Here is a 19,148-nt window from a genome sequence, read left to right as displayed (position 1 = left end):
CTTTATTGGAAAATACGGACTAATACATTGCACAAAGACGCCGAAAGTCGAGTTAACATTTGAGGCAACCGAATAAGCACCTTATATTTTGCATTTGTACATGTTTGTACATGCGAAATACGGGCTTTAGGCTACTGGTGAAAGTGCAGGACGCACTGCGGGGTGCTAGCCAAGGCTGTCGTAGATACGAAAGTAAAAGTCAGACTCGATAAAAAATACATCTATGATAGTCTTGATCCCAGGCTAGGTTATGCCCATTTGGTCATAATACAACATCAGGGAAGAGGGAACAGCTGTAGCCTACCGCAGCCAGGCCCAGGTGTAATGTCAAGTTGAACAGGAGAGAAACGCGCACGGACGCACCGTCACACATCATCACTGACCCACACTCCACCGCTGGCTCTTCAACGGGACAACGACGTCAGAGCAGAGGCAGTGAGTGTGAAACAGGACTCCGCGGTTTGGAGACGAACGGACGCGCAATCAAGCTTTGCGCAAAGGAAAACTATATGGCGTTATAAAACAAAACAACATCTATGATGCTGTGTATTTTTATTTGCAACATTCTGTGCTGCCGTCTTGTCCGCCGAAAGGATTTAGGCTAAAAGGATTATTTTTTGGGTGGCCCAGGGTGGGTGATGGAGAGACTGATGTGTAGGTACTAGGCTACATGGGTGGATGGACTAGCGCCACTATAAGTTATGGGGCTTTTATCCAAAACCAGGAGAGACAGGACTGTCTGAGCAGGACGAAGTGAGTATTGTTTGCAGGGCTGCAGTCACAATTAAGCATTTTAAGTAAACTATTAATTGTCACACAAATAATTGCGATTCATGATTTAAATGTTTTTGGCATGATCGAACATTGGAACATAATGAACACAATTTTAATTTCGGTTTTGGTTTTTAGGCTTCATAATCACAATTTGCACAGGGGAGATTATGATAAATGACTTCAATAAACAAATAAATTAGGCTACTTACATATTTAATCATTTTATACTTTCAAAAATAAATAAATAGCGGAAATAGCTGATCTACAAGCTTACAACACACAAAGTGACTGACGTGTTGTAAGCTTGTAGATCTACTATTTCTGCTATTTTTGGAAAATGTATGAACATTTTTCAACATGGAAAGGATTATGACGATTATGAGATTATGCAAAATAATTGCATAATTGCGATTATCTCAAATAATTGCGATTTAATAGGCGATTATGTAATAATTGTGACAGACCTAATTGTTTGTGAACTAAAAATAGTAAAACACAGGGTGAAAAATGTGATGGTGGAAAAGCTGGGACGTTTCATTATTTATATCTTTAAAATGCAGTCCATAAGGCTTTGCAATGTTACTTTGGGCGCACTTATAAGCAGGGAAACTGGCTTCTAGAGCTTAGAAATTGTGAATCATGTTTTTTAAATCAGATGGTATGGTATAAGGCAATTATAAATGCAAGGATGTATATCATTTTAAAAAACAGAGAAGTCCTGGAATAAGAAAATAATTGAACATTTATAGGCTATTTGTTATGAGAAAGAAATTATGTATACAATATGATCTAACTAAAACACAGTCAGTGTAATATATTTCTTTTTTTCAATCCCCAGTGCTGCTGACGAATTTGGTGGCCAAAAAAAAAAGGGGTTGCTGTACAACAAAAGGGACCTTTGCTGGTAAAAGTAGCAGTAGTCATCATTTCCTATAGGGAGTAAGGACCTCCATCACTGCAGCTCAAAGGATGTCAAGTCTGACTTACAAAGTCAAGGGAGAAAATACCCTGGCCAGAAGCCCAAACGACTCAGGCTTTATCGTTCTACCAAATGAAACACGGACACACGATACCAGCGGCTGTTATAAAGCGTCAAAGACATAATTCTACATAATTCTATGGCTTCGATGTAGCAAATATTCTTGCCGCCGGTATGACTTGAGCAATCCGACCGATGGATCTGATTAACTTTACCACCGTCATTGACAGTGGCCTGTTGGAGGAGGCGCCGTCGAGTCGAGTCCTGACCGGCTGTTTCCTCTCGCTGCTCATCCTCACCACGTTGCTGGGGAACACTCTCGTCTGCGCTGCTGTCACCAAGTTCCGACACCTGCGCTCCAAAGTCACCAACTTCTTTGTGATCTCGCTGGCCGTGTCTGACCTCCTGGTGGCCATCTTGGTGATGCCATGGAAGGCCGTGACGGAGATCGCAGGGTTTTGGCCCTTTGGCTCGTTCTGTGACACGTGGGTGGCCTTTGACATCATGTGTTCCACGGCGTCCATTTTGAACCTGTGTGTGATAAGCGTGGACCGTTACTGGGCCATTTCCAGCCCTTTTCGCTATCAGAGAAAGATGACTCCCAGAGTTGCCTATTCGATGATCAGCATTGCCTGGACCCTGTCCGTCCTAATCTCCTTTATCCCCGTTCAGCTCAACTGGCACAAGGCCCCGACTGAAACATCTGCCTCGTTCACAGGCTCCTCTGGCTCTCCGGGATCCAACGGTACAGCTGCAGAGAACTGTGACTCGAGTCTGAACAGGACCTACGCCATCTCCACCTCCCTCATAAGTTTCTACATCCCAGTGGCCATCATGTTGGCCACCTACACCCAGATCTATCGCATTGCGCACTGGCAGATCAGGAGGATCTCTGCCCTGGAGCGGGCGGCCGAGAACGCCAAGAACAGACACGACAGCATGGGCGACGGCTACAGCACTGCAGAGTCTGAGAGCTCTTTTAAGATGACCTTCAAGAGAGAGACCAAGGTCCTGAAGACGTTGTCAGTGATCATGGGGGTGTTTGTTTGCTGCTGGCTTCCGTTCTTCATCCTCAACTGCATGGTGCCCTTCTGTGAGCGGTCGAGTGGAGGGGAAGCGCTCCCCTGCATCAGCCCCACCACCTTCGACGTGTTCGTGTGGTTCGGCTGGGCCAATTCCTCCCTGAACCCCATCATCTACGCCTTCAACGAGGATTTCCGCAAGGCCTTCTCCATCCTGCTGGGTTGCCACAGACTGTGTCCAGGAGGCCACGGCATTGAGAAGGTTACCCTGAACAAAAAGTGACTTGTGGCTCTCGCAGCACTGACTCATCGTCAGTGCTGAGTCCACCGTTCCCGTCGTGGCTCATTTACGTCTAATGAATACACTGCAGTGTTCTTGCAGGATGCAGTGGCCACCGACCACGGCGTAACAATGTCTGCACAGCAAATGCACGGCCAATGGGCTGCCTGTTTGTGTGCTTGTTGTTACAGTGTGTGTGTGTGTGTGTGTGTGTGTGTGTGTGTGTGTGTGTGTGTGTGTGTGTGTGTGTGTGTGTGTGTGTGTGTGTGTGTGTGTGTGTGTGTGTGTGTGTGTGTGTGTGTGTGTGTGTGTGTGTGTTATTCCCGGGTTGGGTCACTACAATGGATACGTCTGGGAGACACTCAGAGGAAGAGGAGAGGAGAGTGGAGGAGAGGAAAAGTGGAGTGGAGAGGAGGGTGGAGGACAGGCGAGGTGAGGAGAAGGGGGTGGGGGTGGAGAGGAAGAGAGGAAGAGAGGAGTGGAGAGGAGAGGAGAGGAGAGGAGAGGAGTTTTGGGGTCTTAGACATGTCTCCCCTGTCATGCCAGGGTGAGAAGAGCAGCAGTAGTTACGGGCCCCCGGGAGAGATAATCCTGTCACCAGGGCCAGCCAGCACAACACACTAGTCGGACACTGTTCTCAGCAATACCATCTCACACACATGCACGCACACATGCACCCAAATACTGTCAGCTCATGACACCCCCCCCCCTCCATAAAAGTACCTGTAGCGAACAACATGCTCACATATATATATATATGAGTTGTCAGGTTATGTATCTAATTCAGCGATCACATATTCTACAAAGATTATCTATATGGCTAAACATGTAGGAGAAGTAAATCCAAAACATGGTTTAATATTAACCCATTAAGACCCGGGAAAGCATCTGTGTCATTTTAGATTTCTTTGGCTATTAAAAAATTGCAGATATATACGAGCTTGTAGATCTGCAATTTTTTTGAAAGATCTTGAAACATTTGTGCAAATCTTTGAATATATATATTTTTTTTGTAATATTTTACAAATGTTCGCTTTAAAAAAATAGGTATTCAAAGATTTGCACAAAGTTTCACGATTTTTCAAAAATAGCAGATCTACAAGCTAGATCTGCTTTTTTTTAATTGCCAAAGTATATAAAATAATGGTTATAGCTCAAATCTAAAATGACACAGATGCGTTCCCGGATTGAAAAAACTAGAATGGCAATAGATTTGACCGATTTTATATTACTGTACATCCACCCGTATACTCATTGTCGACTGTACATATATTCATTCGTATACTCACTGGTGATAGATGTATAGTGATAGATGTATATTCATTCATGTATTCACTGTACATGTATATTTATTGATGAACTACACATTCAATCATTCATTCCTTCAGAGATCCAGTGCAGATATCTAGGGCTAGCATTATTTTGATCTTTTTTTGTGTTTGAAGTTTTATTCTTATTTATTTTGGTTTGGTTCTTGATTGGTTTGGTTTGTACCTGTACCTGTACCTCTCCTGTGTTTTATAATACCTGCTGTTGCTGCCATGACAACTGAATTGATTATCTTAATCTTAAATCTGTCCGAGTCTTTTAATGTCAATTCAAAAGAGGGCTCTGGATGGAGAACACTCATGAAAATGTGAAAATTTCTTGTGAAAGTAAAGATGACTATACGGGTAGAAGTAAAACGATTGTACTTTGTCCTCTTATTTCAGCTGCTATAGCTAATCCAGTGAGTGTCTTTATTATTTATACCGGTTTATGGTCATCGTTATTTTGTAACATTCAATCCAAATGTTAACGAATCCAGAGCGAAATGTACATGGCAGGTGAATACATCTCTTGAGAAATATCCCTTTATACAGTCAAGTGCATTCAAAATGAATTTTATGAATCAGGATCTCAGCTTACACGGTCTCCTGCGACTGTGCCAAAACATTAACAGATATGGCCTGTCTATGGAAGTGAGACGACCTGCAGAAAAAATTCTCCTTGGTTTTCAGACAGACAAGGACAGACAGAGACACTGTATGGTTGCTATAGGACAGTAAATCTGCATTTGTAACTGGAATTATACGTTTGATATAACACTGTATGCACACATATGATCTGTTCTCTCAAATGTATTAACTTCCAAATCTGATATTTATATAACCACTTAAACCCTATATACTTTGTTGACCGAGTTCAGGGACCGTACTTGGTCACCTCCTTTTTTTCTTCCTATTGTGGCAGAATGTTCGCCTATTTTTGCAGACATGTTTGCTTATTATGACATGGCCAGAATAGGGATGCAAGGGTGCAACTCCTTTCCTAGGAAATAGTCTTGATACAAAGACAATGTGTAGATAAGTCTATTCCTCTAATGTTGCAGTGAATGTCAAGTTTGACAAATGGATACATGTACATGTGTATTTATATAGTATAGCAGCGCACCAATTGATACATTGTTGCTGTGTCTGCTAACTCTGCTTCAGTCCTGTTGAATAAATGTGTGTTTGTTCATTTTCATGATTTTTCCTCATTCTGTGCTGGAGGTTAGCGGAGGCGGGGACAGTCCTCCCTATGGCCAAAGAAAACAGACTTAAAAGGAAAGGACAACTCTCTCTCTCTGTGTGTGTGTGTGTGTGTGTGTGTGTGTGTGTGTGTGTGTGTGTGTGTGTGTGTGTGTGTGTGTGCGTGTGCGTGTGCATGTGCGTGCGTGAGTGAAGGAGAGGGAGCGAGATGGAAACAATCTCAATATTTTGCATTCATAATGAACATAAATTAGATTAAAAGGACTGTCCTCTAAGTGTATTGAAAGAGAGACCTGCTGTGTTTCACACTTTATTTAATTCCATAGTTGTTCATGAAAGTTCATTTTAAAACAGCTCGCAGACTCAAGCCCTCTAATCCACATGAACATCAAGATCTCTTAAGATCATAATATCAGTACAACAAAGCTTAAAAGCTAACTAGACCAGCTGTGCCTCACACCCACAGTGTGTGTGTGTGTGTGTGTGTGTGTGTGTGTGTGTGTGTGTGTGTGTGTGTGTGTGTGTGTGTGTGTGTGTGTGTGTGTGTGTGTGTGTGTGTGTGCGTGCGACAAAGTATAAATCAGGCTTAAGTGAGACAGGGACATGTAGACTGGGCCAGTGGTTCCCAAATGGCGTGCCAAGAAAGATACACTGCTGTGAGTCAATTCCAGTTGTGCCTTGGGATTTCACACATTATTATTGCGATATACAACTACACAAAACATATTAATTATTTTTAATTTACTATGTCAATACTTTGTGCGCACTTATTTCCCAATGCATAGGCACTTTTACCCTGGCGTCCCTATTTTGAGCATGTCATTGTAGGCAAAGTTTTGAAATAAAATGTTTGTCCCGACAAATTTTCAAAATAGACGATTTACAACCTCACGACTCGTTGCTATTCCCTATATTGGAGAGAGATTAATTCACAACGTGTTTTTGTAAGTTTGGGTCCCAGGCAGACACCAAATTCCTCTTTTGGGGAACTCCAAGAGTGGAATGCCGACAGAATCAAGTGTGATGGAATGCTCGGTGAGATTCAGTGGGATTCATGACATATTCCAATTTTAGAAAGGCAGAGGCAAGTGTTTTATGGGAATTGTAGTCAGAATCAAAAAGCACAAACAGACACATTGTAATGGGGTTAGATTACTATTACTATTACTATTACTATTATTATCTCACAGCACTGGAAAGATTGCTCCAATACAATACTGTAGCTTCATTTCCTGTTTAAAAAAAAGATTAGGGTTAGGGTAACCCTAAAAAGAAACGTTTTAGTCTGTCTTGGAAACTAGAAATTGTATTGATTTGATTGAATTAAATCTAAGCCCAGCTTAGATTTATGCGGCGCACACGCACACACACACACACACACACACACACACACACACACACACACACACACACAGAGAGTTATGTGTGTATACTGTATTTTCCGCTGTCATTTATATCTTTTTACATTTTATTGTGTTTTTTTATGTGTTTTATCCTTTTATGTTTTTACTCTTTTTCAGTTTTTAGTCTTATTTGAGTATTTTACTGAGTATACAGCACTTTGGTTGCAACGCTGTTGTTTTAAATGTGCTCTATAAGTAAAGTGGACTGGATTGGATTGGATTTTTTAGTCCATGGGCCCAGGCCAGAATTTTCACTAATCAGGGACACTCAAGGTGGCAAACTCTAGTTTGGTATTTTGAAAAGGTCTATATATCTAGATAATATTTCAACATGATAGCCCTTCCCAAGTAGTAGCTTAGTCCCAGTTATCAGTCTTCAATGACACCAACCATAGTTCCAAAGAAAGAAAAAAAAAAAAAAAAAAAAAATTCAATCTCTTTCATTCACTTATTTAACCACATGAACCCTAGCATGCCTATTCTGGGGCGAACATTCAGCAAATGTCATGTCTACAATCTCACAACACCTCAGGCCAAGGAAACACCTTTGCCCTGCATTTTTCACATATGCCTTTTAGAGCGCCGCCAGGAGGCTGAGTTTTGTAAAACAATTCATATATATATATATATATATATATATCAGATAATCAGAGGTCGCGCTAGGAGTTTTGGTGGCCGGCCCCAACGTCCGGCATGATTCAAATGTATCGGACATCTGATAAAAATAATGGATAAATAATAATGTGTAAATGCAGCCTAACACTTACAGCATGATATTTTGGATTGAACATAATTAGTAATATACACATTTTACAGCTGGGTCATCTTGCACAAATACATGAATTACCTATTACCATTTGAGCATTGAGCACATGCAGCGTGCGTAATGGTTTCTCAATAATCTGTTGCGTTTGAACACATTTCCTTCAGAATAACAAACAATCAAAGGGTAGCCTACTGTACAGGAATGCCGATCTACAAGCTCACAATGCGTCACGAAGCGACGCATTGTGTTCAAAACGAACCAATCCTGCAAACTTTGGCAGGTGTGTGTTTATGACGAGGAGCACCCACGGGATCGGTGTAAAAAGTATTAAAGCTACTCATTTGATAAGGCTATCATGTTTCAAAGTACTTATATGGACCCTACAAACAAAATGGTGCCAAAGAGATTTTGACACCTTTCGTGTCCCTGACTTCTGGTCTGGCCCATGGAATATTTGTTGTTTTCTAGTTTTTCATGGAGAATAGGACTGTCTTTGACTCCTCTAACCTCCTCAAGTATGCTGGCAGGATAGGAAGAGGAAAGCAATTAACACGACAGACATCATTCAGAGTGATGGCTGGGGTGACTGTGTGTGTGTGAGTGTGTGTGTGTGTGTGTGTGTGTGTGTGTGTGTGTGTGTGTGTGTGTGTGTGTGTGTGTGTGTGTGTGTGTGTGTGTGTGTGTGTGTGTGTGTGTGTGTGTGTGTGTGTGTGTGTGTGTGTGTGCGCGTGCGTGCGTGCGTGCGTGCGTGCGTGCGTGCGTGCGTGCGTGCGTGCGTGCGTGCGTGCGTGCGTGCGTGCGTGCGTGCGTGCGTGCGTGCGTGCGTGCGTGCGTGCGTGCGTGCGTGCGTGCGTGAGAGAGAGAGAAAGAAAGAGAGAGAGAGCGGGAGAGACAGATCCGCCACGACCACCTGTTCCACCACAACCACCTGCTCTATCTACCACAATCATCTGCTTCCACCAAGATCACCTACTCCAGTGGTTCTCAACCTTTTCAGGCTGTGACCCCCCAAAATAATCATATTTGAACTGGCGACCCCCCACCCTGACAAGCACATGGAATGTAGGAGTTGAGGCTTTCAATTTAGTTCCACAGATAAATGTTTATCTGTGGATGTTTATCTTGTATAGCCGATCTACAAGCTCACAACAACGCCTCGCTTATTTAAATGTTTTTTGCCTCTTTCTTATATTATTTGACATTTTGGCCATCATGAACACCTGCTCCACAACCTGCCCCATCATGAACACCTGCTCCACAACCTGCCCCATCATGAACACCTGCTCCACCACGACCACCTGCTCCACCTCCTAAACCAGAAACCTTTTACCAAGTGAATTCTGAAATCATCTCCCTCTCTCTCTCTCTCTCTCTCTCTCTCTCTCTCTCTCTCATACAGGCAAAATCAATATTTAGATGTTCTGTAACAACAGAGCTTTTAGATAATGTGAAGTCAAAGTTTTGCAGTTATGTCAGCCATTCATATGTGTGAGGAGTCTGTCAAATCAAAGAATTCTGGATAAACAGGTAAATGTGTCCACATTATGTGGTAAAGAGCCTCGTTTATGCAGTTAATTATTTCCCTTTCACCCTCTCTCCTTAATCAAGATTCTGAGTAATTAAAATGCACTTAAAACATTTGCAATAACCGGTGTTACTCTCCATTAAGTATGTATTATGCACAACTGGTAGAGCCATCATAATTGCATTGGAGCCCTAATGCATTTTTAATACCTCGCATGACAGGAAGATCAGGATAACTGAGAGACTTGAAGTGTGTTCACACAGCTGCATGCTGACAGACACGTGAGTGCAATCTGCTCTCTGAGAAATGCTGCTATTCTGTTTAAACGCGCCTCGTGTCCATAATGAGAAGAAGAGCCTCTTCATATTCATCTTCAATCAACTTCCAGGCCAGAGACAACGGACAAATCGAGGGGGGAAGGCACACAACACACTACTGAATTAATCTGCGGTGGTGCAATTTCACCCATGGTCTTTAGATATGGGATCCCTGTTGAAATGGCCCACATGTGGAATTGATTAAATAACTGAAGGAACTACTGTAACGGCTCTAGATATTATGATCTCTAACAGAATATTTGTAGGAAAACCCCACCGATACTGGATGTTTGGGGCCGAAGCAGATACGAATATTAGGGAGTAAAAATATTCATATATATACAGATTTTTGTGTAATGATCCCTCAAATGTGGTTATGAAAATAAATTGTGACAAAGATGTGTAAAAGAGGGACTATATCAGGGATATTCAACTAGATTAGGCATCGGGCCACAATTGTAAAATGACTTCGGGGGCCACAAGACCGTGACAACAAAACCTTTGTGTCCGATAGGACACAATAATGGACACATTATGTCCATTATGGTAACTTATTAGGGCCTGCTTCATACTGCATCCATGCATTTTGATGTTTGTCCTTTGTGAACAGGCTTAGATTTTGATTTTAAGAAAATAGGAAGTAGATTTCAGTGTGTTCTGTGCATGGAAGCGTCTTTGTGTGAAGAGTATTGGAGGCAGGCTGGCAAGGTGAAGTGTTTAAATGTTCGTATGAATGTAAGGTTTTTTCATTTAGTTTTGAGCACCCGGGAGATAAGAGCACAAGCTCTGATGGTGTGTTTGAAGTAGATGAAGATGGAGAAGCAGGAAGATGGACAAAATCCACACAAAACTAACACATACAAGCTAATGGATGCATAAGGAGAATAATTTCTTTGGTGTAATTAACAACATCCACTCAAAACTCTTTGTTGTGCTCTTACATGTTGATGTGCCACTGATGTAGCTTTTGCCAAGCTAGATCTGCTACCCGGCTACATGGTGAAAATAAATAATTGCTGAACTACAGTACTTAAGCTACATTATTCTGAAAGTAGTTAGAAGTAGGGAATTAGATGTAGACAACATTTCTGGCTGTTTTGTTTCTTTATACTATGAAAAGGTCTTTATACTTTTACTTAATACTTAATACATATTTTAACACCAGATGCTTTTCTTAAGCACATATTATGAGGTGAGCTACTTTAACACTTTGACCCAAGTGATTTTCTTTTGGGTGACTTACGCACCAAAGATTACATTTACCGCATTTGGGTTCCTGAAGAAGTGTCTTGACTGCAAATGCAGTACTGGTACTGTATGTGTTAATTTGGGACCCTGAGTGAGTCACTAACATTTCTCCATTCTACATAGTTCCTACATTTTATTCTTATCTGCAGTGTTGCATTGGTGAATTGGAAAGTGGTTGCACTCTATTTTAATGTCATAACGCACACATCGCTTAACACCTACACTGCAGGTCAGACAATGAACAATTGATATGCATCTAGGCTCATTCCTATGTTAATCCTATGTTAATTCATGCTGATGTGACAACCGGCGGTCGGCAGCCTTTGTTAAAGGGATATTTCACTTTAAAAAAAACTTTGGGTCATTGTATCGTCTACTCAGGCTTATGTGAGCCCCCAGACAGTTTTTAAGTTGCTTGATTCAGTATTTAGATATTTGATATTCATTTTATCAGACACGCCCCCTTCCTATACAAACCCATTGTAACTTCAAACTCCATTTTAACCATGTTAGATTCATCAGAAACACACGTCCTTGGTTCTGGTGACTGATATTGTCTTTCTAATACGTGAGGAGACCGTGTTTTTTCAATTACTTTTTTCATTTCTTTTTAATATTTGTTTTGGAAAATGAAAAAAATGTAATACAATAAAATAAAATAAATTAATAAATGAAAAAAGTCATCGAAAAAACACGGCCCCCTCACGTATTAGGAGGGCAGGATGAGTCACCAGAACCAAGGACGGGTGTTTTTGATGAATCTAACATGTTAAAAATGGAGTTTGAAGTTATAATGGGTTTGTATAGGAAGGGGGCGTGTCTGATAAAATGAATATCAAATATCTAAATACCGAATCAAGCAACTTAAAAACTGTCTGGGGGGCTCACAAAAGCCTGAGTAGACGATAAAATGACCCAACAAGTGAAATATCCCTTTAACTTTGTTGAGGTGTGAATTTAAAGTTGTTTTAAATCTTTGCATGTGCGTGCGCGTGCTCCTGTTCAAAAAGGTTGTTGCACGGCGTGTTAGGCCGTCCCATGGGCAATGCAACCCTGCTTATCCGTTAATGGTTGGTTAACCATTAACAAGCTTCGGTTAACAGTTATGAATAACATTCAAAATGGTCATCCTGTACAACCAACAATCTAGTAACTTTTTTTTTACATTGGAACATGGAATATGTTCCAAGGGCCACAAGAAAGCTCCGCTGGGGCCGGATTTGTCCCACGGGCCGCCAGTTGAATATCACTGGACTATACTTTACAGTTTAACAACAAACTTTATTGTTCAACGACAATAGGGAGAAGTTCTTTAAAGATCTTTGAAGTTGTTTGAGCTAATTTTGTGCTCATCTCCTTCAGCGTTTAAAGCAGACAGACAGATTGTAGTGTTCAGTCGACCTGGGTGTGAAAATAGGTTGTTTCAGTAGGCCTAATAAATCAGCTAATATTGCACTTATATACAGATAACAGGTAAACCCTACTGGAAACGATATTGGTATCGGTATCGACCATGCAATCCATCGGTTATCGGCCAAAATGTCAATATCCAGCATTTTTTAGAAATTAGAGAAAGTTAGAGGAACAAGCACAATTATGTGCCTTCGCTGCATAGCACCGCCAATAGGCTCTATGCACAGCAGCCATATTATCATTTCCTTCACAGGTTTTACCAATGACACTAATGAAGGCTCTGTTCCATTTAGTGTAGCACAGTGGTTCTCAGACTTTTTAATTTCCACGACCCCCATTTCCACGACGCCCATAACTCTGACCCTTACAGGTCCATTTGGTTCCATTTGTACACTCTCAGAGTTACACACCCGTAAGGGGCCATTTGGAACCCCCTCAAGGAACCGGGTCCCTGGACCCCAATTTTAGACCCACTGGTGTAGCAGAGTGTTTCCAGTGAGCCAACATGCACACTGACTGACACTATCAGCACCATGACTCTGTTTGTCCAGAATGGAACACAGCCTTCATTAGTATCATTGGCAACACCTGTGAATGTCTTCACAATATGGCTGCTGTGCCTAGAGCCTATTTGTGGAGGCGCTATGGCAAATGTCCATATTTGTCATGGATTTGGCACTGTATGGCCACTGCTACAGTAGCTGGCCCGGCGTTGTGGGAAAGAGAGACAGACAGTTCCGGGGAGAGCAACCCTCAAGCAGACATCATTAATCCACTCATCTCAACTCCCTATTCACAGGCTCTGCACTCAGTCGCATGATGTTTCCCTTTCTAAATATCTTCTGTTATCCACTTCCAGTCTCTGTACTTGCCAACTGTAAGTGCCTGTGCAGACCAATATCGTTAGTGAATACTTATAAGGCAGTATGACATTCAGACACAAATATTTGGAATCCTCTAGGACTTTAATAATAATAATAATAATAATAATAATAATAATAATAATAATAATAGTAATAATAAAATAATAATACACATGCTATATAAACAAAACAAATAACTATTTAAAGCACAAGAAATAAATGATGAAAAAAGTGACTAAAAACGGTTATATAGAATACAGAAAAAATAATATTTTAGATGAGGAAGGCAAGTCTGAAGAGGTGGGTTTTGAGGGTGGTTTTAAACGAAGAGAGGGTGGGGGCTGCTTGGCTGTGGGCTGGGAGTGAGTTCCACAGAAAGGGGGTGGTAACTGAGAAAGCCCTGTCACCCAAGATAAGAAAGTGGTGCTTGCTTGGTAACCTGGGGGTTTCTCAGGAGGTTGACATCACCAGACCTGAGGGAGTGGGAGGTGACATAGGAGGTCAGAGAGGTGGAGGGGAGCAGCTAGATCGTTGAGGGCGTTGTACGTGGCGAGGGGTATTTTAAAACATATTATGTGTTTGACTGGGAGCCAGTGAAAGTCTTGGAGGTCTTGGTGTGATGTGGTCTCTGACTCTCTGGAGCAGGTACTGGCGAGCAGGTGGGCAGCGGTCGGGGTTTTGTACATACTATTGAGGACTTTGGTGGTATTGGTACTTAGTGTCAAAACATGTGACCTCTGCTGGAAAGTGGTCTAAAATGGAAATTAATTTGATCTGGGTCAAACACAATAACCATGGGTATAAATACTGTAGAAAACAGATTTGATGTATTGATCATGACATACGTAATTGCTAATACAGGCTCCTCTCGCTATCAAAGCATGTCATTAAAGCGGTGTTGATAGCAACCATTGAAGCCTGTTAAACTAATACCATGCCAAGTCAGTGAATATGAATGATATCATCCAATGAATAACAAGGCGGTGCAAATGAGTTGAGCAGATGAGAAGAGTCTCTTCAGCAGGGGCTACGTCAACTCCAGACCTGCTCAGCACGACCGCTGTACAGAAAACCAGTCTGGCAGAGACAGCTCTGAGTGGATATCATGCTAATGTAAACGTTATTGCTGACAGGACGCCCCACAGGTGGATTGTGAGAATGCAAATGATATTCAGCGAGCCCAAGGGGCAGTGACAAATGGGTCCCCTCTACTTAAGCCCCATCACATCAGCATCAGGCGCTGACAGAGGGACATTTAGCGTTTCGTCCGCACACCTGGCCCCTCAGCAGTTGTCTGTTCAGAGTGCGAGGGAACAAAGTAGGAGGGAGTGAGTTAGAGTGATGGGCGATAAGGTGACCCTGGGGTGTCAAACCATCTGCTGAGAGATGCATCGTTCTGACCCGCTGCCAAAATCTCAAAGTTGTCAGGCGGTACAAAACCTCTGAACTTAGAAATCTTTTATGGACTGAATAGAGCCTCGCAGTGAAACTACGACATAATGATGATATACACTTAGATACAGATAAAAAACATCATTGTGATGGAGGACCGTCGAAGGGACATTCAGTATGATTGCTAGGGAGTCTAGGGACAATTCTATGCGGACAAGAAAGCCAATTTCTGCCTCTGAATCTTCCTCACAATTCTGACATTATATCTCAATTTACAAATACAATTTAGGCATTTAGCAGATGCTCTTAATCCAGAGCGACTTACAGTAAGCAAGGACAACACAAGGTAATACATCAAACGCATAGAAATAGTAATCTACTAATAAACTAATACGTAAACCAAGAACCTATCATCAGTCTAACCGTAGAATATTTAAAAAAATCTGTTTATTGAAACTATACACACTATAGGATGCCAGGTAAACAATGACCTGGCATCTGTCTACATAACATGCTATCTAAGTTACATTTTAGCCTTCCGTAGGGCAGGTGCTACGGCAAGTGCTACGGGCTAAGGTGGAGTCTGAAGAGGTGAGTCTTCAGATTACAGCGGAAGATTGGGAATGAGTCTGCAGTTCTAATTGCAATGGGGAGTTAGTTTGGGAGCCAGAAGGGAGAAGAGTCTGGGACGTGTGGAGCGTTGTCCCGGATGTTTTAGCGAAGGTTCTGACAGCATCCCTGTGTTCTCAGCAGTGTGAGTTTTATTCTTGCAACTGTGACAAACAATATCTCAGCATTTTGAGTTGATTTCTCACAAATGTGAGATTTGCAAGAACAAAAATGATATTCTCAGATTCTCAGACATAAAGTTGCAATTGTGTGGGAAAAACTCCTCTGAATTCCAGGATGTTAAGTCCCTCTTTAGTCAGAAAGAAAAACTCACAGTTAGGTCTTTTTATTTTCACAGAGAAAAAGCTGTAAAAAGAGCTTATGCGAGCAGATGATTCATGCAACAAGGCCCTTTGTTGCATGAATCTTCATTGCAATGTGCTTACTGCAATATTGTACAGAGTGAAACAGACACAGAAACAAAAACTAGTTAAGTATGGCCTTCTGACCTACTTTATGTTGAAGCAGGTCAGGGTGTGCGTTATGTTACTCTTTTGGCCAGGCGGCTTATTTTACAAAACTGAAAGTTGAGTAGGCCTATCCTTCTTACTTACAGACACAGGGTTGGGGTCTTGTTTAGTGTGAGTCGGAAACCTGATGAATTGGTATTATTGTCCGTCCTATTTTGAGCAGTCCACCCTTTGTGGGAATGTGGGATAATTAGCAGTATGTATTGCACTGGTTGTATTTCTTCCTATACGTGTTGCTGTCTTATTGTTGTGCATTAGCAGTAGCAGCGTGACGTGTGATGGTGATACATAATGGATGGAATTTGTATTTTATTTTTCATTTATTTGATAGTGTTTACTTGTTTTAGTTTTGTCCTTGTTCCCTGTCTTGTTCTTCATTATGAAATTAGATTTCATGATTTGTCTATAATTTATTTATTTTTTATTTTTTTAAAGAAAGACAGCAGGTCACGGTGGAATTTCTACTTCCTATGGCAGCTTGCATTATACCGACAACATCTATCACTGTAAATCAAATCATTAGAATGATCAATGACCTCTGCCGGTCATGTTTTTAATACTGATTCTAATCAGTTGTTCAGCATCTGAAAAAGTAGAACAAGTGAAGTACTGAAGACCACTCCACCGCACGCACGCACACACACACACACACACACACACACACACACACACACACACACACACACACACACACACACACACACACACACACACACACACACACAAGTATAGTGACCGCACAATGACAAGCTGAAAAAACATATCCTGCAGAGAGACAGAAAGTGAGGAAGCTACAGAGACAGACAGACAGACAGACAGACAGACAGACAGACAGACAGACAGAGATCTGAGGGGTGAATTCAAGTTGAAACCAAATTAAAATCACCAACGTGAAAGTTACCAGGTTTTTGAACGATGTACAGTACAGCATGCGCACTATATGTGAAGCACACTGAGCAGAACGAGAGGACATGAGAAGAGGGTGGGCGTGTGTGGGGGTGCCAGGAGTCAGGACGCGGAGAGACACGGCTTCACTCAAACCGGGCCAGGAATAGAAACAACCTCAAACATTCATTATTATTGCCGGTGGTAATATAATAATAATAATAATAAACTTTATTTGTATAGCACCTTTCATGACATGAAATGCAGCTCAAAGTGCTTTACAGAGCAAGGATACAATTACAGTTAGAACCAATTTAACAATAAAGCAAACAAAAATAAAATAAAATAAAATAAAAGCAGTAAAATGCAGTAAAATGCAGTGGCCCTCGCCACTACACAACTACAACACAAATGGATATAACTTAAATGTAGTGACCACTGTCCTCTACAACACAGCTAAAGAAATATCCACACTTCACACAATTGCCAATATTACATGTGTACCTTGTGTACCTTAGTAATATATCTTCACACAATTGTCAATATTACACCTTAGTAATATATTTTCACTTAGTAATATTACACCTTAGTAATATATTTTCACCATGTTTACCACGTGTGGACTAGCCCAGGGGATCTGCTAACTTATCACATCCAAACCACACACCGTACACCCCTGAGAATGATATCGGGGTTATACAAGATATATAGAATAAACATAGACAAAAGGATCTGCCCTGGAGGGTCCACAACGTGTCAACGTGCCCCAGAGGATAATTCACTAAATCCTCCGGATGGAGTTATCAGACTAAAAATAAAATAAAATAAAATAAAATAAAAGCAGTAAAATGCAGTAAAATGCAGTGGCCCTCGCCACAACACAACTACAACACACACAATTGCCAATATTACATGTGTACCTTGTGTACCTTAGTAATATATCTTCACACAATTGTCAATATTACACCTTAGTAATATATTTTCACTTAGTAATATTACACCTTAGTAATATATTTTCACCATGTTTACCACGTGTGGACTAGCCCAGGGGATCTGCTAACTTATCACATCCAAACCATACACCGTACACCCCTGAGAATGATATCGGGGTTATACAAGATATATAGAATAAACATAGACAAAAGGATCTGCCCTGGAGGGTCCACCACGTGTCGACATGCCCCAGAGGATAATTCACTAAATCCTCCGGATGGAGTTATCAGACTCTTGTCTTTTAACTACCGTGACTTTCTCTTCCACTCACACAAAACAAAAGCAAAGGCATAAAACAACATTAAAATAGGGAATACAGTGAGGAATTAAAAATCAACCAAAGAATCAGCTAAAAGCAAGAGTGAAGTAATAGGTCTTGAGCTGTGCTTTAAAGCTATCGACAGAGGCTGCCTGTCTTAAGTGTAGTGGGAGTTTATTCCACACTGTCGGTCCGTAAAAGCAGAATGCTGCTTCACCGTATTTTTTATATGTCATTGTAGGCACCTCGAGCAGGTCAGCACTTGAAGACCTGAGGGCCCGGTTTGGAACATATCTCTCTAGGCAGTCGGAGAGGTAGGAAGGTGCCAGACCATTTAGAGCTTTATAAACTATTAAAAGAATTTTAAAATCAATCCTAAAAACAACCGGGAGCCAGTGTAGTGAAGCTAGAACTGGAGTGATATGTTCTCTCATCCTGGTTTTAGTTAAAATTCTGGCTGCCGCATTTTGAACAAGTTGTAATCTGTCAGTTGTTTTCTTTGGCAGGCCAGAGTAGAGTGCGTTGCAGTAATCAAGCCGAGAGAAAACAAAAGCGTGGATCAGCGTTTTTGCATCGTCTAACGACAGATAATCTCTAATACGTGCAATATTTCTAAGATGAAAGAAAGCAATCTTGGTGACATGATTAATGTGTGTATTGAAATTCAATTCAGAATCGATAATCACCCCCAGGTTCTTTACTGTGGTGTTACTTTCTACAGCCAGGTTACCAAGTCTACTTGTTATTGATTCTCTCTGCTCACTGGAGCCAATTATGAGAACTTCTGTTTTATCCTCATTTAGCTTAAGAAAGTTCTCACTCATCCAGCATTTTATACTGGACAGACAGGTCAACAATGGGTCTAAAGCGCAGGGGTCGTCTGGAGCTACTGAAAGATACAGCTGGGTATCATCAGCATAGAAATGGAAGTTCACTCCGTGATCGGCGATGAGTTCTCCCAGCGGTAGTATATACAGGGAAAACAATAAGGGACCCAGAATTGAGCCCTGTGGAATACCAGAACAGATGTTGTGTTTGTCTGAGTCAAAGTTAGCTAGACGGTTAGATGGTTGTGTGGCCCTGGATTCCATAGGAGAGAAGCAGACAGCGGACGTGATTCAGGGTCTATTCTAGGAAAGGCTCTTGTCAAACCTTTTGGGCTCAACAGGAGTCCGGAACCCTCCGGAGGACTGTTGGGTTCAGATGCGACCCACGGGGACACACGTGGGCACGCCACGGGCAGACGCGTGCGCGCAGAGAACGCCCCGCGCGCACACAGAAAAGATCTAGGCACAGAACTCACAGAGACACAGCTGTGAGAGTGTGGGAACTCGGTGCTCGGTTCTGAGTCATTATAGAGGAAATACAACTAAACTA

At 41.7% G+C, this 19,148-nt stretch overlaps 1 protein-coding gene across 1 annotated transcript; it reads left to right on the top strand.

Moving 5' to 3' along the window:
- Positions 1–415: 415 nt before the first annotated feature.
- Positions 416–3,212, top strand: drd1a (dopamine receptor D1a). The gene is made up of 2 exons (XM_080416136.1): positions 416–753; positions 1,613–3,212. Exon 2 carries the CDS (start codon positions 1,949–1,951, stop codon positions 3,056–3,058), a length of 1,110 nt encoding a protein of 369 aa, XP_080272262.1. The 5' UTR covers positions 416–753; positions 1,613–1,948; the 3' UTR covers positions 3,059–3,212.
- Positions 3,213–19,148: the final 15,936 nt, after the last annotated feature.

This window comes from Gymnoscopelus braueri, assembly GCF_963280865.1.
Source record: "Gymnoscopelus braueri genome assembly, chromosome: 20".
NCBI classification, from domain to species: Eukaryota; Metazoa; Chordata; class Actinopteri; order Myctophiformes; family Myctophidae; genus Gymnoscopelus; species Gymnoscopelus braueri.
Note: the sequence above shows the minus strand (reverse complement) of the source record. Positions and strands in the feature narration are given on the sequence as shown.

What these genes read in the sequence shown, in the direction of transcription:
- drd1a (XM_080416136.1), top strand. Translation starts at nt 1,949, where the DNA reads ATGGATCTGATTAACTTTACCACCGTCATTGACAGTGGCCTGTTGGAG.